Here is a 21278-nt window from a genome sequence, read left to right on the forward strand (position 1 = left end):
ATTATTTAGCAAATGAGTATGGACAGAGTTTTCTTCCCCAAGAATAATAGCATGGGTAAACTACCACATGAATCTCCACACACTAAGGAAGCAGTCCCCAATTGTCATGGAGTTCCTTGAGGAGTTTTTTTGTAATATTATATATGAGCAAATAAAATGAACTTACAATGGTTTATAATACAATGTTGAGGCCTTTTCCTGTATATGCATGTGGCAGAGGTATGATGGCTATTTCTTGTTTTTCTTTCACTAGGTGAGGAAGATCTTCTGAGTCCTCCCCAGGACACAAGCACAGGGTTAGAAGAAGTGATGGAACAACTCAACAACTCCTTCCCTAGCTCAAGAGGTAAGGACCTGTGTCTCCAAGGGTCTCAGTCCTCATGGTTCCCCTCCATTCGACCTGATATGTTTTTGTCTGTTGGAAGCCAACATGTGCTGACAGAAGAATGCCAATTTGGGTTCATGGTGAGATTTTATTTTTAGTATAGATTTTCTGGCTTGCTGTATTTTGAGTTCAAAATACCTATGTGGTCAAATTGTTTCTAGAAGTAAGACTCTACCTTGTACTTATAAAGTGTTTTACTTGGTTCACATGTTGGTTTGAAGAGCTAATTATGTGGTACCTTTTATTTAAGAGCAGTTATTATGTGACTTTTACAGATGAGAAAATTAGTGCTGTGTGGTGCCTGGGCCAGGGATATAAGGTTACAGTGTGCAATAGTGAAGCCTACAAAATGACTAGCAAGTGGTAGTGGTGGAGATTCTGGCTTGCAATCTGATGCTCTTTTTGTTTGAAAATTGTATCATACCCCATTATTTCAGTATAGGAATAATTAGATCTCCATAGGTGAGGTTATCAGCTTTTCACTTTGTTGTAGAGAGGGGCATTCTTTTTCTCTATCACACTGACCTTGTACATTTTTGCACCTACCACAAAAGCAGGACTTCAGCACACAGAATTTTCCAGCAAGTCTGTATGAGCCACAAATGTCTTCCCTCATCCAAAGAGATATTTTCCTGCTCTTGTTATGGTTCGTTATCTGACACAGTCACTGAACCACCACCCCCTCCTTGTCAACCTATAAAAAGAAGAACAGTTAAGGTCACCTGTAAGCTGTTAGAAGGAAAGCTGAATGGAGAACACAGAAAGCTTTGTGGCCAGTGATTAGTACTCCTAATGGGCAGCCCAGGAAGGAAAGGTGGTGGAAAATCGGAGGTTTTTTGTTTGTCTCCATAAGGGCAATGAGGAGGGTGTGTTAGAGTAGTGTGTTTTCCCTATCCTTTTGTTCTGTATCAGTTAACAATGGTCGTTTCCTAGCTATTTGATGTGTGAGTGAACGTTGTGCAGTGCACATAACAAGCAATAATGTTCTGGTACAGTGTTGCTAAGGAACCATCAAGGAAACTAATTTTAAATGTCTGTAGCAGCTATCTTTCCACTGCTGAACACCACTGATTGATTTTTAACAGATAAAACTCTTGTCTTCCACTAACCCCTTGTCCCATCCTCATCCTAACTCTCCTCTTCTTAGATGTCATTATTTACAAAGAGAGACCATATACAAGCTTGGTAGAAAATAAAATGCTTCCTCTTTTGTTATTATCACATTGTCCTTCCAGATTTTACTAATGCCTACTATATAACAGAGAAAGTATTAGGAATACAAGGAAAGAACAAGTTCAAAGAATTCATAGTTCAGTGGGAATGCAGTTCAGAACATCATGCAATAATGCAGTTTCTCTAGTGAAGATATATTTTCCAGGAATTAATCCTCAAAGTGCTTGTTAGGAAGGAATTAGACTTGTGTAGACGGTTCTTCAAGGCTGCATGGGGGTTAGAGGTCTCAGGGCTTTAGGCATCTACCATACATTTTGTTGCTCCTTTACTTTTTCCTAAGGCTCATAGAAATATGTTTCATCCCATCTTCTTGAACTGCCACCCCATTTACCTATTCTCTGAGAGGTTAAGAGGTACTCCACATCTACATCTAAGCAACAGGAATAGAGTTGAGAAGAGACAGCTGTAAGGGCCCAGGTCCACTCTGATGAGCTTGAAGATGAAAGCCTTTGTATTGGCTAGCAGCACTTCACTTCTAGAGTCCTTGCAGGTAGACTAAGCATAGAAGGCATTAGAAGTATACCTTCCCTACTGTGGTATGTGCACTTCACACACCTAATATGACATTTACTAGTTTTGGTTTGTTTGTTTGGGACATTGGGAATTTCTGTTTAGGCCACCCAAACAATGTGATTAGATTAGTACTTAATGAAGATTATGATCCCCTAAATGCTGATTTGGGTACTCTAATATAGGAAAAAGTGTCTTATATATTTGTTCCATTGACTAGTTTTTTACTTAATTATTGTCTGGGGTGGCTTTAGAAAATTAATTCACTACTGAAAAGCAAACAAAATACTACATTGTAAGAGAGAAAACAGCTGAAGTCTCAGAGTATTTGATTAGACGTGTGTGTGTGTGTGTGTGTGTGTGTGTGTGTGTGTGTGTTGTATGAACATGTATGTGCCTATGCCTGGAGACCAGAGGCTGGCATCAGGTGTCTTTCTCTATCTCCTTGCATCTTATTTATGAGACAGTTTCTCTTGCTGAACCAGGGATCATTGTTTTAGCTAAACTAGCTGGCAAGCAAGCTCCCTGAGTCCATCTGTCTACCCTGCTTCCACCAGCACAGTGGCTGTAGGTGCACCCCAAGACACCCAGATTTTACATAGGTGCTGGGAACCCAAACTTAGGTCCTCCTTCAAGCATTGTACGCACTGAACTGGCTCAACTCGGTTTTCTATGATACTATGGTCTAGGTATTTTTCATTTGCTCCCTGTTGACTGGGGCATGATTATAGGACTCAAGTGGTTTGGAATAGTTTATTTGTAACTAAAAACATTTATAATTGGAAAAGCATTGTGTGTGTGTGTGTGTGTATTTGTGCATGTATTTGGTTTGTGTGTGTAAATAGAAACAGCTGAATTAGGCAGAGACAGCTTACCATTTGGCACATATGTTAGGTTGGTGTTAAGGAGAAGTTCTTGAGAATCTTAAATTTGGGATTAAAGACTCTCCCCTAAAGGGAAGAGCTTTACCAAGTCATCCCAGTATCTTTGATATTCAGAACAGTGACCATCAGCCTGGTTTACCTTTTTGTTATGCGTGATTTTATCACAAACTGGGGTACCAAAATAATGTATATTGCATTTGTGCTTATATACACATAGATGTTTTTACTCAACAATTCTACAACACACATGTTTATAATTATATGTTCATACAAATATCTGAAACAAAAGTTCTGTGAGAGTGTTTTCTATACTACATGTAATATCTGCTATTTCTGTTAAATGTATTTAGGAATAAAGTATTGGTCGCAACCTGCTAAATTGATCTTCCGATCCAGTGCTACAAAGTTTTCTTTACCTACCTTGTCTCAATTTTCCTTGCCAATATATTTTTTCAAAAAAATTATCAAAGCAATATTTTTTACCATACAAGTTTCTGCCAACACTGAGCTAATGTCCTAGAGGACTTGTTAGTCTTATTCTGACTCTTCTAACCATTTTGCTTTTATTGTATTACCAGAAATGGATGAAGTTCCTCATTGATACAGCTATTTCAGACAGCTGTTTCAGTAACTCAAAACAGATGTCAGATCCAGAACTCTGACATTTAGTGGAAAGTCATTAAAATACCATCTCATGGTTTGTTTTATCTAACTAGTTAATTTCTAATAGAGAGAGAGCTTTTTTGTGAAAAGAAATTAAAAGTCTCACGGATATAGAAAGTAAACAGTATGCTACTGTATGCCTTAAATTCACAACATCTGTGTTATCCCTTGCCACAATTGTGCCTTAACCCGGGACCTGAAGATATATACTCTTTCCATTTCCATTTCTTTCATTTCCAGAGTGCTTAGAAGCATGAAGAAGTTAGGTGCCTTGTTCATAGCCATTCAGCAAATTAAATTAGGCCTCTGATATTAGATTAATGGTTTTGCTCAACTCTTATCCAAATTAATAATTTGGATGCTTTTCCACGTAATGCTAAGCCATGGTCATCTTTATTCTGAATATTAGATAATATAAACTGCAGCGCACCCAAGGTGTGCATATGTGCATATTTAAGTTTGTGATTTTTATCTTTCCTCATTAGTCTTTAGTTATAATTCATTGTTCATAGTTGGATGCTCAGTGTACATTAGCTAATTTCTGTCTGATCTGTTTATCTGTCTACAATGTGCCCATCTTTAAATATATGTAAACATTGAATTATAGCATAATGCAAACTTCCTGCTCTAAGGCATTTACTGAAACACTACATGAGTAGAGCATGCAGTACATATAATTTAAGATTAAGCACTTTAAGCAAATTTTCCATGTGTCTGATCATTTAGTGGTCTACAAATGTAGATTTCTCTGTACAAGTATGCACATTAATGAAAGAAATGCTTTCCTAGTGGTATGCTATTGGACTTCATAAAATGAAGTGCCCCTTTACACAAATTAATAAGTAATATCATATAAGACAAGCTTAGTGCATAAGACAATCAAGAAAATAGTCCTATTTGAGGATTTCTTCTGAAAATTTTTGCTTATTGACCTATTCCACAAAATTTTATCACTAACAGCCCATGACATCTTTTTTATTTTTATACCACTGCTGCCCAAATAAACTCAGTCTGCCAAATGCCTCACAATTACCAATCCTAGCAAGCAGCTTTTTATACCAACTATTTCTTAATATTCAAATCTTTTTCTATGGCTCTTTAATGAAGGAGAAATTATACACACACACACACACACACACACAAGCACACACAAGCACACACATATTACATACACACAAAGCAAAGTAGAGTGTATAGCTCATTGCTGGAGCATTTGCTTAGCATGAACAAGGGCCTGAGTTCAATTCCTAGCATCAACAAATAAACAAATGAGCAAAAATGTGGGCAGGGTCTGGAGAAAGAGCTCAGCGGTTTTCCAGAGAATTCAGGTTTAATTCCCAGCACCCACATGATGTCTCATAAGCATCTGTAACTCCAGTTTCAGAGTTATCTGATGGCCTCTTCTGGACTCCACATAGACGAGACAAGCATGTAGGTAAAATACCCATGCACACAAAATAAAATAAAAAAATTTAAAAGTCAGGCTAAAGCATAATGTACCATATCTCCCTCCCCCTGGACCACCTACTGTAAGCACCATTGTTTCCTATACACATCCACAAAGTGTATGGTAAATTATCCATTTATGCTGGAGATCAACAATCTATACATTTTGAGCCCAGTCTGACCCACTACTGTTTGTAGAAATGAAGGTTATTGGGACATAGCCACATCCACTCATTTGCATAGACTCCACCCATGGTTGCTCTAAAAGCATAGTAGTTGGGATATGTGGCTACAGTGCCTGTGTGGCTCATAAACCTAAAGTATTTACTACCTAGTCCTTTGCAGAGAAAGTTTGCTCGACCCTACTTTACACTTTCATTTTGTGTCCATCCAGACTCATTACATGTACATACACAGCTGCAGGCTTCATGGTGGATCAGCTTTCCACTCAGCAAAGTGGCAGAGAGGCATTGTTTTATGCATTTATATCTGTCCACCAGAGAGCCTGTATGTTCGGTAAAGTACAGTCATTTGGATCATGTTTGACTAGTAGTAAAATAGAAACCCTTAAATGGTTATCAACCTTAAATCCTAACCCTTAAGCTTTTTTTTTAAAACCACCAGTGAACTAATTAAGCTGAAGGCACCTAGAAAACAATAATTTCTCCCAACTCCTTTTCCGAAACCATGAATTCCAGGCAGGAATCTCAAATTCCTGTTGCCTCAGGAAACTAGTCTTCACCAGACACAACCAAGCCCGATTTATACCCAGGACTGCCCCACCACACTTCTCTTTTCTCTTGATTCATTTCCTGATAACATACCACATTGCCAGATGAACACCCTAACTGAAGATCTAAGGAAGCTTTTTTTTCCCTGAGACAGGTTTCTCTGTGTAACCTTGGCTAGCCTCTCGAACTCACAGAGATCAACCTGCCTCTGCCTCCCTGAGTGCTGGGATAACAGGCATGCGCCACCTCGCTGAGGAACTGTATTAAAGGGTTGCATCATTAGGCAGGTTGGGAACCACTGCACCAATAGATAGCACACATAGCCAGATTACTTATAACACAGAAAACACTCATGGCCACGACCTCACTGATACCATATACTTTGTTTCTCTGTTGGTGTGATAAAACATTGACCAAAAGCAATGTGCACGAGGAAAGGGTTTATCTTACACCTTATAGTCTATCATCAGTGGATGCTAACACAGAAATCTAGAGGCAAGAATTGAAGCAGAGACTATAGAGGAACAGTCCAAACACATTCCCCTACTACTCTTATACACCCCAGGCTCACCTGCCCAGGAATAGTGCTACCCACACTGAGCTGGGCCCTCCAACATTAGTTGTCAATCAGTAAAATGCCACCACAACCTGCTGGGAAAGCAAACTTATGGAGGTTCCTTCTTCCCAGGTATTTCATGTTGACAGTCAAGACTGATGCAGTTTCACCAGCACTGATAAAGTATCAGCAGCATTTAGGTATAGTACGTAAGACAGAGTGGTGGCTGAAATGTGGGCACTATCCTTCATAAGCCCACAGCCTTTGAAGAGAGAAGAACTGACTCTGCCACCAGACAATAAAGCTCTGAACTCTAAAGAATCTTTTTAATTAAAAGAAAAATCTTGACTAAGAGTCCAAAAGGAAGAGTAATTCATAATATTGAGCCATGGAGTATGAAATGACTCATGCCCTCCGTCTTCCAGTCATCTGTGTGAGTTTGCTTCTGGTAAAACACACTGCTCAGGAGCTTGTACACAATTTTTCTCTCTTGTCCCTGTCTTAAGGAACAGCATGCATGCAGTTTTACATGATCCAATTTCAGTTAGTTACTACAATCATAAGAAATCTCCGACCTCCTTAGTAAAATTCAGTAGGAAAATAAAAAGGGAAAGAAGGATGGATGGAAGAAAAGGTACACTTGGAGAAGCCTTTATATGTACATCATAAGAGTGGAGCTTTAAATGGGAATTACTAAAAGTTCCTTTTTCCAGCCCCCTATCTACATTCTGGAGTAGTGTTTTGGAACTGTTTTAGAGAGTTTTAGTTTTAGAGCCACTGAGCATGGTGAGTTGGGGAGAAAGGTAATGTTGGACAGGGTCTTTCACAGCTGTTGGTTTTATCTGTTCAAAAGGTGGAAATTTTGTGTACGACTGTGTGAGGAATTCTCCCATAGTTAAAACCAAATGCTTTTGAACATCCTGGACACAACATGAAATGGCATGTCCAATTATAAACATGATGAAAGAATATTTTCTTACCAGACTCTTTTCAAAAGTAGATTTAATTATATGCAGGCACAAGGCTCTATAAAACAAGAACAGTCTTTAGGCATTGATTCTTGATGCTCAATTCTCAATACTTGATTAAGACAAGAGGTTGAAAGCTTAGTCTTAGATTTCATCCTATTGTTTGCTGATTAGTGGGACTTAAACTTTTTCTCTCATCTTTTCTTCTGTTTCTCACACCTTTCCCCCATCATGGACATGGTCACCTTCTAGAAGACAGGACAAATTATTCTCAAAAGTATGGGCCCCATGTCCTCTGTGAGGCTCTGCCTTAACACACAGTCAAGAACTTTTGATGTTTTAATGCATTGATTATCAAGGCAAAAGTGAAGAGATTATGAGATTCTTGAGCACTAAGCTTGAGGTTCTATTATAGTCGCCCTTGAAAACAATGCCTACATTTGTCAAATTTCTATTTTGTGTGATTTTCATCCAGTTTAACATGTGAAATTTATGGATACTACAAATGATGTCTTTTGGGTCCTGTTATATCTGTTTATACTAATTTTAAGTGTATATGTAAAAGTTATTTGACTAGATGTGTCTGTAGGATTTTTGTTTGTTTCTTTTTTCTTTTTCTTTTTTTTTTTCTATAAGGGAATAAATGAATTGTCACCTCAATATCTATTTGGAAAAAACAGCAAATTGGTATGAAACTGTATATTTATGCGTGTTTTACTTTTCCTTTCTGATATCTTTGCCTCTTCCTCTCTCTGTTATTGAAGGAAGAAATGCCCCCGGAAAGCCAATGAGAGAGGTTAGTGAGACTCGGGCTCACAGCCATGGCTTCTGTCTGTCTCAGCCTGCTTTCTGTGTCTGCCCTTTGTGGAAGAGCTGTGTGTGTGCACGCGCATGTGTCTATTACACATTCTGTCATCATGTGAGAATGGGAGTCGCCTCACCTCTTACAGCTCATGAGGAGCACTCCTCAAATGTTCATGGCCGTTGTCATCTCCATGAAGACAACAGCAGGGGTGTTGGAGAACAGGAGTCTTTCAAAGCTGGCAATCCTTTCTAGTCCCTAGGTTGGAACCATGCAGTTCAAATCTGTTGCCATGTGCAACACAAACTGACTCTTCATAATAAGGTTCACCTTGTACATGACTGATGATGAGTCCTAAAGCCTCCTTGCACCTCAGGACCTGAACATTTTCTACCAGGATCTTTGGTTTTTCTTCTTCTGAGATACTACTTTCTTTTATTTTTTGTTTTGTTTTGTCCTTCTTTTCCTGGTTTTTACATTCCTTCGTTTGCATTTTAGCTAGGAATTTTTTGAGTATGTATTTTGTGCCAAGCACTGTTGTTTATCATTTATTTTTTTATCACATAATCTACACGACAAACCTATGAGGTAGGTATTCTTCTGAACTCTGTTTTTCACACATAAGGTAATTGAACAAGGAATGGGGAAGGAAAGTGTCCAGGGTGGCAGAGGCAAAGGAGGAGTCTAGGAACCCTGGCTTCAAAGCCACATTATTAGCACCAGTGCTGGAAAGGCTTACATCATCTCAACATGCCCTTAAGACGACTCTCTTTTTATTTGGCATTTGGAGCCAAACAGAATAGTTACCCATTAGGTTAAAAAACATGACTGTTAGGGGCTTGATGTGTTTTTTAATACCCTTTAAGTGTTGAAATGAGTAGGGTGCAGCATTAACACTGATTATACTGCATGTTTTTACAGAATGCTGCTTCTTATTCTTGTGCTATTATCTAAACATTGACTTACCTAACTCAAGTGGCTGTTGGATGACAAAGTGTTAAGTGTCAGCCCAAGTGGAATAAGATTGCCTTAAGATGTTAATGTGAAGGAAGGAGGCAGGCAAGTTCTCCCAAGAGATGCCAATGGCAGTTCTATGAAATAAGCTGGAAAGGTAGAATGTTCTCACATATGCAGAGATAGACAAGTAGCCACTGATTCTTTTAAACATAAGTAGTCATGAGGCTGGAGAGATGGTTCAGCAGTTAAGTGCTCTTGCAGACAACCAGAGATCAGTTCCCAGTACAAATATTGAGAGGCTCACAACCACACTCCATTTCTAGGAGACCCAATGGGCATCTGGGGACACTAGTAGATAACCCCCTCAAAAGTACATGTAGCTAAAAGCAGTAGAAAATAATATAATTCTTTTTAAAACCTAAGTAGTTATACTAGATGTTCTGCCAAGACCATGGTATGCAATTATAATAAATTTAGTGGTTCTTAGTGTGTTTGTACCAATGTCCTTTCAAAGTGAGAGAAGAGAATTCTGGGGTTGGGGGATAGTAGCTTTAGAGGAAAATGAAGAAAATTTGAATCAGTGAGGCTTTGAATGCTCCTGGCTCATGTACTTAGTCTGTGAGACTTCATGGTTGATTTTAATGGTAGGTGCCCACCTTAAATTTTAATGTTATTTTTTGTGTGTGTGGAAAAGATTTGCATCATAATGTTGAATTCCTGAATATGTTTTATCCTTGAATAAACATTTTTAAAGTCCATCAGATTGAACTGAATCTGTAACTATGACCTGAGGGACAAAATACTGAGGTGAGCTCCTAGATGCAACAGCACCACAAACATGGTGTCTTGTATACGGCTATGAAAACACCCTAAACTCACACTAGGCCAATTTTTTATAGAGATGAAATTATAGAGAGGAAAAGATAAGCCTATTTCACTGCAGTATTCTAGTTTTGCTTTGGCCAATTGAATGCTAACCATTTATTTGGGAATCGTATTAAAAAAAAAAAAAAAGAGTGCCAGATTGTTATTGAGGTCTTGGATCTTTGCCAGTAAGTCTCAATTCCAATCACTGTGGAAAACAACTCCCTTAGGCAGTGGTGGCATGTGAAACTAAATGTGTTGCAGTGAGTGCCAACTTGGAAAAACATAAAACTGTCCTAATGTTCAGCTCATGGTGCCTTTGTGTTCAATAATCCTTGCTTAAGAATGGATTAAACTAATACTTTCTATAGACATTTTTTTCTGTCACTTTGTGCCCAAAGCCCATTGCTATTGCTTGAATCCCAGCTACTTTTTGACCTCTTGAATTTCAAATATGATATTTGAATGTTATATTTAGATTTTATCAGGCAAAATTAATGGCCTCACTATACCCTGGCTAACAAAAGGACAATAGAACCGTGATACATACAAATTTATATCCTATATTCTTGTTTTACTCCTCCAGTGGATTGAGGTTCAATTCTTTGGGGCAGTATTTTGTTAAAGATAATGAATTTTATTTTATTTTGCTTGCTTTCTATATCCAATAAAACTTCCATAAAATTACAATCATTATTCTACAGAAATGGGTATTTATAAATATTACCAAACATGCAATGCTAAACATGTAATGTGGATAGAACAAGCCACCTTCAAAAGTTCTTGTTTTGTAGCATAAGGATGATCATAAAGATACTTATCAATATTGAACAGTCTAAACAGATTAATACCACCCAATATTTTATGCTAGTGTGTGTAGTATTTTAAGAATAATAAACCTGTCCTTCTGACAAGGTTTTGAATATGAGATACTCCCTAGAATTAATACTTCAAGATAGTCAAGTGTTTCTTCCAAGTAATACCAAACTCAATTTTAAAGACTAGAAGTACCCGTTGGTGATATAGTCTATCGGTGCATTTACTTGGTTTATTATCTTTTTAACTGTGGTGTATAATCCATAGCCAATTGTCTTAAAAGGTTAATTTTGATTGAATAGGAAAAAACAAGGTACTCTGTTCTGTTTATATTTTTAAAATATATTATATAGCTACTAGGCTACTACTAGCCACATCCTAAAGTCAGATGTGGGTCATAGGTATGGTTATAATTATACTCATGGCCAGTTTATAAAAATATTTTTTACTGGTTTTGCTATGATTGCTAATAATTCAGAAGTTGCAATTACTCCATCCACTTTGAAGTGTTTGTAATTGTACAGATTCCCTAAGGTTGTTCTTTGTGCAGTGGAAAGTAGATACAGGGGATTCCCTCCACCCTGTGAGTATCACTTGTATATTTGCATTCTGAGATCCACAGAACAACAAAGGACTCCACTATGACTCCTTGAGCTTTTGTTTTTATTTCTCATTTGTTGGTTGTTTTTCAAAGGCGGGATCTGACTGTATAACCCAATGTTGGCCTTGAATTTGACACCCTCTTCCTGAGTACTGGGATTACAGGCACACACAAGTATACCTGGTCTTCCTATATTGTCTGTTCATCCTCACACACACCAACACACACACACACCAACACACACACATACACAGTGTGTGTATGTGTGTGTGTTGATGATTCCAGTTTTCTACTTTATGAATAGTACTTATGCTTGTTAAATGTTTTTATATTTGAAGTCTCAATCAAAATCCAAAGTCATTTTTTAAACACAATTAGCTCTCAATGACATTTTCTGCACTCAGATTCACAAATTTAGCCAACAATATAAATTCTTGAATGACATTAAAATTTAGTAAATCTTGAATTGATCTGGTGCCATTACTGTGTAAATGCTTGCCCATGAATCTTCTAATTCTCCCATAATTTGTTTTTCAGAAGATATGTATCTCTTGAAATAAATATTAAAACAGAATGCATGTTCTGGTCTATCTTTAATTTTGTTGCAATTATGAGACTCTGCTACATTGCTACATGGTAAGGTAGTAATGGTCTAATAAAGCATCTCATTTCCAAAGCCAATACTTGAAAAAGAGAGTGACTTACCAAGGTGGAAGAATTAAAATTAGACTCATAAAATATGGAACATATAAAAAAAGAGAGCTGTAGAGTACATCTCAAATTATTTTTCTCTAGATGTTAGTTTTGCTAGAGTACCCGTAGACATTATGCTCTTGATTGCATGTTGGGGGATAAATGCTAGGTCATGCCACATTATTATGAAAAGGCTATTTTGATAGTTAACCCTCATTTAGTAGGCAAGCAAAGATGGATTCTCAGGATCTCCAAACCTTTGTACTGCATGTAGGTCATATTATAATTAGGCTGCAGAGTAATTTGGGATGTAAAGTGGTTTTTACTCTGAAGCTTTCTAATTCAAATGTGAATGGTGTACAAAAAGGTCAAATCAAGAGTTTATTTTTCAACCCAAGTAAAAACAGAAAGAAAATGTTCATGTTCACCAACTACAGATATTCTTCACAGCTTGAAGCAACCAGTAAATGAAGATTTTGTTGGGGAGTCAAGGTGACTCTGCTAGTAATAGTGATGGTAGTAGGGAAAGTGGTAGTGATTTATAGTAAAAGTGTAGTATATACAACAGAGCAGATACAACTATATTAAATACAACAAAGTGAGAAAGGTGTATCCCATTAAAACTTTTTCTCTCTGATAGAGCCTTGTGCTTATATATGGAGTCCCTTTGAGATGTGTTAGGAAGTTGAAATTAGGAAGATGAAAATGCTGATTCACACTTTTTCCCATCAAATGACACCAGTAGTTTGATCCAGCATTACGTTGATACTAACACTGTGCAATGTTTCATTAACAAGGCTTTGCTTCTTCCTGGAAATGGGTAAAAATGGAACTGTGTTCTGTATACCTTCAGTGCAGCTTCTGTGTTGTCTTTTCCTGAAACAGGAATGACTCCCCATAATGGCAATTAAGGGTACAATATCTGCACACTTTGTAAAGTCTTTCTTTCTCTTTGTTTTCCAGGACACAATGTAGGAAGCCTTTTCCACATGGCAGATGATTTGGGGAGAGCAATGGAGTCCTTAGTTTCAGTCATGACAGATGAAGAAGGAGCAGAATAAGTGTTTTACAACTCCTGATTCCCGCATGGTTTTTATAATATTCGTACAACAAAGAGGATTAGACAGTAAGAGTTTACAAGAAAAAAATCTATATTTTTGTGAAGGGTAGTGGTACTATACTGTAGATTTCAGTAGTTTCTAAGTCTGTTATTGTTTTGTTAACAATGGCAGGTTTTACACGTCTATGCAATTGTACAAAAAAGTTAAAAGAAAACTACATGTAAAATCTTGATAGCTAAATAACTTGCCATTTCTTTATATGGAACGCATTTTGGGTTGTTTAAAAATTTATAACAGTTATAAAGAAAGATTGTAAACTAAAGTGTGCTTTATAAAAAAAGTTGTTTATAAAAACCCCTAAACACACACACACAGACACAGACACACACATACACACACACACACACACACACACACACACACATACTGAGGCAGCACATTGTTTTGCATTACTTTAGCGTGGTAGTCATATGGAATTCATGACTTTTTTTCTTGCATATTAAAGATAGGACTTCCTCTAACACCACAAAATGACTGCTTCACATTGCTCTTTTGGGAATTGTTGACTGAATGGAGCTGGCTGTGGACTTTCAGTTTATACATCTATATGTCTACAAGTATATGACTACTAAAGGTATATAGATAAATAGATATGAAATTTCTTCTTCAAATGTTCTTGCCACTTTCTAATGAGAATAAATTGCTTCTATTCACCAGAGCTTATCTGCTTAGGCAAGAGTGAATTTTCTCTGGAGCCTGAAGGCAGGAAAATATCACCACACTAAAATATTGTCTAGGGCTCCAGATGTTTCTAGTTTTAAACTTTCCACTGACAGCTAGAACATTGATTTTTTTTAAGGGACATGTGAATGAATACACGGGACTTACTATATCAGAGTAATCTGTTGGTTGATATATTCAGCTTCCTACTACTGGCTATGCCATGATTTAGATTGAATGATGTTTCTGCAAAGGAGCATCAGAAGGCATTTTTAATTCTCAGACAGTAGGTGGAAGATGGGAGGGGCTGAAGGTTGTGGCTCCCCAGTCAATCCCTACAAGGGAACAGCTACTCTGTAAAAGAATTGATGAATATTCACAACTATACATACAAAAACATCTCTATAATTACAAATAAATTTTTCTGCCCTCTTCTTAAACTTAAACCGAAGTGGGTGGTTTTGTTGTTGTTGTTGTTGTTGATGATGATGATGATAATGATGATGATTTTTAGATTTTAGGGTTTTGGTTTGTTTTTGTTTTTTCATTGTGATAATTTTTTAAATGCTGCAAGACTTAGGATTATTGGAAGAAAGTAACCCTATCACATTGTAACCCTGGTGAATATCAATCCAGAAGCCCATGAACTACATTTGTCTCCTTTGCTTTGGTTTCCCCACAAGGACTTCCATACAAAATTGTGAGTAGGAAGGCACAGCAATTTGAAAGTTTCAAGAGCAAAAGCCTCTCCAAACTCTCTGGTACATTTGTGAGGCTTAAGTATATAAACAAATGTAAATCATTGAAACAGAGGAGAAAAGGTGAAGAAGAAAGCTAAGGACTGGTAGGAAAAGCTTTACTTACTCTTCCATATCATTTAATTACTTTATCATTTAAAAGTCATTATTTCACTAGAAATCACTGTCCTTTTATTTTGCAAATCTGTTTCCTCTAACATCAAGTGTAATGAACTTTTAAAGAGTGGGTTTTGTCCATTATTAATTGTGATTAACATCAAACACAGCTTCTCATGCTATTTCTACCTCACTTTGGTTTTGGGGTGTTCCTAGTAATTGTGCACACCTAATTTCACAACTTCACCACTTGTCTGTTGTGTGGACAGTGTTCTCCTTTTTCTTTTATAATTTTCCAAAAGAAAACCCAAAGCTCTAAGATAACAAATGGAATTTGGTTTTGGTCTTGCATTTTTTTTTCTCCTTTATGTGGCACTGGACATTTTCTTTACTCGAAGGTTTGTTTTCACCAAGATTTAAAACAAGGGGTTCCTTTATATCCTACTAAGTTTTAAGTTTCATTCTAAAATCTGAGGTAGATAGAGTACATAATTTTGTTTTAATCTTTTTGTTTTGCCTTTTAGATATTAGTTCTGGAGTGAATCTGTCAAAATATTTGAATAAAAACTGAGAGCTTTATTGCTGATTTTAAGCATAATTTGGACATCATTTCATGTTCTTTATAACCACCAAGTATTAAACTGTAAATCATAATCAATGTAACTGAAGCATAATCATCACATGGCATGTATCATCATTGTTTCCAGGTACTGGATTCTTACTTGAGTATCATAATATATTGTGTTTTAACACCAACACTGTAACATTTACTAATTATTTTTTTAAACTTCAGTTTTACTTCATTTTCACAACATATCAGACTTCACCAAATATATGCCTTACTATTGTATTATATTACTGCTTTACTGTGTATCTCAATAAAGCACGCAGTTATGTTACAAAAAACTGTTGATTGGAGTGCAGTAGTTTATTTTTCTTCTTAGTCACTTCATTTCTCTTTATGTGCTTTTTTTCTTTTGGGGTGTGTGTATGGAGGGTCCTACTGTGTTACCTTGGCTGGCCTTGAGTTCAAGTGATCCATCCTGCTTTAGCCTCTGAACTTGCTAAGACCACAAGCTCATGTCCTGATTTATTTCTAAAACATGTAACATATCTATGTGTTTAAAAACTCTTAAGAATATATACATACTATGCACACATACAAGACATATACAGAATCTGCATTTAACTACACACATATGCATGACAGTGACATAAAAGCAGGAGGAGGACTATTTAGGAAAGGAAGAGGACAGTTGAGAAGAGAGGATAGATGACACTAAAAAAATATTCATTAAAAATTTAGGCATGGTGATGCAGACTTGAAATATCAACACTTAAGAGACAAAAGCAGGAGGAGCACTTTATCTATGTGCACTTTATCTATGTAAGGAAACTCAGTCTAGCCACAGCTACATAGTAAGATCCAGTCTCAAGAAAAGATAAAACTAAACTTAAAAACTGACATCACAAACACTTTTCTGTTTATGGTGTGTGTGTGTGTGTGTGTGTGTGTGTGTGTGTGTGTGTGTGTGTGTGTGTGTGTGTTTGTGTGTGTGTGTGTGCCTGTGCTTGATGTATGCACTGTGTGTTAATTCCAGTGTGCAGGCACAATGGGGCTCTTATGATTGTCCAAAGACAACAATGTATGTCCTTCCTCATCTTTCACCTTATGTGAGACAGGGTCTCTCTGCTTTTCACCATTTTGGATGCTAGGCAGGGTGGCCTTCAAGTTTCTAGGAGTTCTCCTGCCTCCACCTTCCATCTCGCCATAGGATAATTGGAATTGCAGGCATAGAATACCTACACTAGGCTTGTGTTTTGGGGATTTAAACTCAGGTAATCATGCTTCATGGCAAACACTTTACCTTGAGATATTTCCATTTCAGTTTGTAAAATGCTTTCTTATTCTCTTCTTCAAGTCATAAATATTCTAATATGTATAAACTATTTTATTCATGATGTTCTTGGGGCATATGTAGGTTTTCAGTCTGCCACTGAAAGTAGCAAACAATATTGCACATGCCCTATTCCATCATTCCACTTGTATACAAACTTTTCCATTGGTCCCATTCAATCACAGAAACAGAGGTAAACCTTTGTAACTTGGAAGATAAGTTGGTTTGTTTTCTAAGTTCATTTTAGTAGTAACCAGTATTAAACCATCTTTAAATTTGCCCCTTGCTGCTCACGAGAATTTCATCATTCCTATATTATGTGTTAATTGTATAAGACCTCTGGGTGTGTGAATGGTAGGTGAGGCTCCATAAATGGTGTCTCAGAAAGAGTTCTTAGGAGGTTTCTGCAAACATGGTATGGAAACCACCAGAATGACACTCCCCCTTCCTCATTTCTATCCCGCTGTGCTTCTTATTCTACCAATGAAGACTACAAGAGATGGATAGCAATGCAGCTCCTCTGGAGAGAAATTACTTTGGCCTCCCAGCAGTTATGGTGGTGTGATCCCCAATAAGGGTCAGATACTGTGGGCAATTGAATAAAATGGACAGCCTATTGCAATGATTTGAAAATAATAGGAAACTGTGCAACTTGCGAGTGATGTGAGGCTGGCAACTCTGATAAGAATCGCTTGCTAACTTGTGGTAAGGTGTAGAGTAATGATACCCACCTGAATGAGTGCTCCATTGAAAGTATACAGAAGGGCACATACCAAGAAAAAATGTCAGCCTATTGATGCATCCTTCCTCCACTATCCAAAATTGCCTCTTCAACAATACCCAGACTGGCTGTTAACTTAATAACTGAGGACTCTTCAAACCTTCATTGTGTCTGAAACAAATGTGTGGATGACTCTAAGGAGTGCAACTGGGTTTCCATTCTATTCTTTTCACATTCTAACAGGGACACAATTAATAAAGTTAAAAATGAAAACAGATCAAGCTGGCACAGATTGTGCACCAGCAAGCAAAATGTGTGTCTGGAGGAAAGCACCACGACTAATGCATGAGTTCTGCAGAACCGTGATGGGATTTCCCAGCATTTGTAATGCTCCAGTGGAGGAATGAATACAAAGGCAGGCACTTGCACACATGGAAAGATTTTTTCTTCAGTTTAAGTAAAGGAAGGAATTCAAAGCTTTCCTACAATAGTAAAACCATGGAAGTGGAAACCACAAGCTCATTCAATGCCCCTTGAATCTCAAGGTGTCACTATTTGCATAGACTGATAACATCATACATTCCAGACAATCCCTAAAAGCTACAATACCTACTGTGAATATAAGAAGCTGGCGATATAGGAGAGTGGGTTTTTTTTATGTACAGAAAAGATTATAGTAATTCTCAACGCCTAAACTTTATATGCACACAAGTATCTTATATGTATTTAAATAAATATTAAGCACTTCTGTTAACTTTATTTTTAAATAATTAGAACTTTAGAAAAGTGGAAACATCAGTACCAAGGACCCTCATGAATCCTTTCATTCAGATGAATCAACTGTTTATAGTCGCACTGTGTACTTACTTTATGATTATTTTTGATGAATAGATAAAATATCTCTCCTTCTCTCTCTCTCTCTCTCTCTCTCTCTCTCTCTCTCTCTCTCTCTCTCTCTCTCTCACACACACACACACACACACATACACACACACACCATTTTTAGATACTTACAACTGATTTGAGAAGAGCCCCTTTATACTGAAATACTTCTTGTCCATATTCTAAAAGCTAGGCTGTTTTGTTGTATAACCATAGTACACATTAAAATAAAGACATTTAGAACCACATACAAAGCTATCATGACTTTACTGCCTATATCCAAATGTCACTTTTGTTCGTATCTTTTATTATTCTGTATTTTTTTTTTCTGGCCTTGGAGCTGTTTGACAATTTCATGGCATTTAGGTGTCATGTCTCTTTTATCTCCTTTGATCTGGAACACTTTCTCTGTCTTCCCTGTCTTTAAAGACCTTGACATTTTTACAAGCACAAGCTAGTTACTTTGTAAGATGTACCTCATTTTGTGTCTGCTGGCTGTGTCCTCAGGATTACATTCAGGGTATGCATTTTTGGAAGGAACACTACACAAGTGATGTTGTTTTCTCACCATAACATACTAGGTGGCTGGTAATGCTTGCCTATCCCTGTTTTAGTTTTTCTCTTTGATATTGAGGTGAGGTAGGGTTTTGAGAATTCGTTATTTGGTATACATTTTAAAAGAATTTTTCTTAAATGTGTTGCTTCAAATATAAATCTTATTTTTCATGAATAAGTATAGGCAGTTTTTAAAAAAATAAAGTAAGTAGTTTTTGTGGCCAAACAGACATATCAAAATTGAGAAATCTGACATGCACTAAACATTTAATGTGCTTTCTTCTTAAGCCATTAATGTCTGACGGGGAAGTATTTCACCATCAACCAAATCAGCATCCAATTTAAGTGAATAGATATGAAGTTAGTTCATTTAAGTTCCATGTGCCAGTGCTACATATGGTATGACCTGAGCCCAGTTTTTTTATACTGTTCATTCTGAAAGCACATATAAGGAGACACATATCATCGGAATTAGAATCCAGGACTTATCTAATTTGTTAGTGTGCCAAGTTACTGCAAATATTTTTTATTTAAGCAAACATACATGGCTCATCAATTAAACGCAAATGTATTAAAAGCCTCTATTGGAATTAGGGATGTGTCTCTATGGTAGAGCACTTGCCTAATTTGGGTGAGTTCTGGATTCTATCACTTCCCGACAAAAAAGTAAAATTAAACCTATAGATTATGTTTTACTCTGATAGCTCTTAGTTTTGTTCTAAAATTCCCTAGGCTTTCAAGATGTATTTAGTAAGGGAAGGTTTCCTAATCTGCAACATCCACATGGCACCATGTAAGCACCAAAGACAACCGAATCTAATCTCATAATGTTGGAAGTGGTCAACTGAGCCCTGTTCAACCTCCTGACATTGAGTGAAGATGTCCTACAGTGACTCAATTTCTCTGTGCACCATGATGCATAAAGCCTTGGACATCACCACACTATGGGGACACTTTTATCATCAGAAGGGTTGAGCTTCCTAGTACAACAATTCCTGTGTAAAAATGGAGTATTCTACATGTAATTAAGATAGAAATCTTGTCATAGTCCATAGGAAGACAATGACAACTTTTTAAAGTGAATGTGACAATTGTGGACTCCACACCTTTATTCCAGATATAACTCATACCCTGTACTGTGTTCGTGAGTTCCATTGCCCCTTTACCTGTGTGGGCTCACATAACTACAGTTTCACCTATTGTCTTGACCTCATTATTAATAGTACCCTTTCCCTTTTCAAAAAATGTCCTGGTGAGTAAGCATCATCTTTAAATTATAGTATTTATAAGTAGACTTATTAGTCATATTTGGTTTGTTGCAGGTCTTCATTATGTATAACCACTCATCACTTTGTCATTTTCCCAGTCATTGTGGTGACAAAACAGCCTCAACACGTTTCCAAATACCCCCTAGGTAAGCAGTAGAAAATTACTCATTCTCTTCACTGCTTGAGAAAAGGCTGTATTCTTTTCAGTTTCCTTAACTGCAGCCTTAGCAACATTTTAAATGACATTAGTTCCTGCATACTCTTCATAATTTGCCCAGGTTCTAGTCACTTCTCTAAAGCAATTCAATGTCTGTATCCTAGCTTGCAAACTTTAGGTCATTCTCAGCTTGCAGAGGCTTGTAGTCCTTACTGAAACATCCAGACCACACCCTGTCCTGGCTTCAGGCAATCCGCACTCCAGCTATCAGGAGTAGAGGGGTGCTGATGACTCTCAGCTGTTTTTGTCTCAGGTACTTACTTACCTTCGTCACAGAATTCCATGACTGAGGTAATGTCTTTCACAAAAGAACACTTGGAACCAATGACTGACGCATACCAACAAGAACCCAGTTCTCTCGACTCAATATGGAAAAAATTCTGAATGCTGCCTCAGTTCAAGAGTACCTGTAGATCCCACTGGAGCCTTTTGTTCTAATCAAAGCACAGTTGAGCTGCTTGACTACCCTCTCTTCTCTCCCTTGAGTTAGACCTGTCATGAGAAGCTTGCAAGGAATGGACTGCTACGGGTGTCATCTCTGTAATGCACACTCCCTCTTAGAGGCTACTACCAAAAGAACCCAGTCTAGATTCCCTTTATTACACTAATAGAAATTGGAATAAGAAAAACTTGCCACTTTTTCCTCGAAGTTATTATTTGTACTTTGTATGACGATGACTGTGGGATGTATATCTATAGCCAAGATTACACCAATAAACTCCAGATCTGTAGGCCCAAATGCCTTCCCATGTTTTTCAAGTAGAGATCATATAGCCCTTTTCTAACTAGTCATGTATTAAGAGCAAGCTCCTGTTCTACTCACTGTTCTACCCACTGTCACAGTCTAAGAAGTTGTCTCCCCAGGTTGTTAAAGGGAACTCTGTTTTTTTTTTCAGTTGCTCAGCCCTCAACTAAAAATATCTTTTCACTCTATTTTATTCATATATGCAGTCATTCAATTGGCAAGGGCTTATTTTTATTTCAAAAATATAT

The 21278-nt window shown here is 37.2% G+C and overlaps 1 protein-coding gene across 16 annotated transcripts in view; it reads left to right on the top strand.

The window, feature by feature from the left end:
* Positions 1–15654, top strand: part of Dmd (dystrophin) — a 2465896-nt gene extending 2450242 nt beyond the window's left edge. For 9 of the 16 annotated variants that reach the window (XM_051140916.1, XM_051140907.1, XM_051140909.1 and 6 more), the window contains 2 exons: positions 254–346; positions 13073–15653. In XM_051140916.1, the coding sequence (XP_050996873.1) occupies positions 254–346; positions 13073–13170 (191 nt within the window). In that variant the 3' untranslated portion in view covers positions 13171–15653. Of the gene's footprint in view, positions 1–253; positions 347–8140; positions 8173–13072 lie in introns of all 16 variants that reach the window. The other 7 variants (XM_051140917.1, XM_051140911.1, XM_051140922.1 and 4 more) reach the window with 4 other exon arrangements.
* Positions 15655–21278: the final 5624 nt, after the last annotated feature.

Source organism: Acomys russatus, chromosome X, assembly GCF_903995435.1.
Source record: "Acomys russatus chromosome X, mAcoRus1.1, whole genome shotgun sequence".
Taxonomy (NCBI): Eukaryota; Metazoa; Chordata; class Mammalia; order Rodentia; family Muridae; genus Acomys; species Acomys russatus.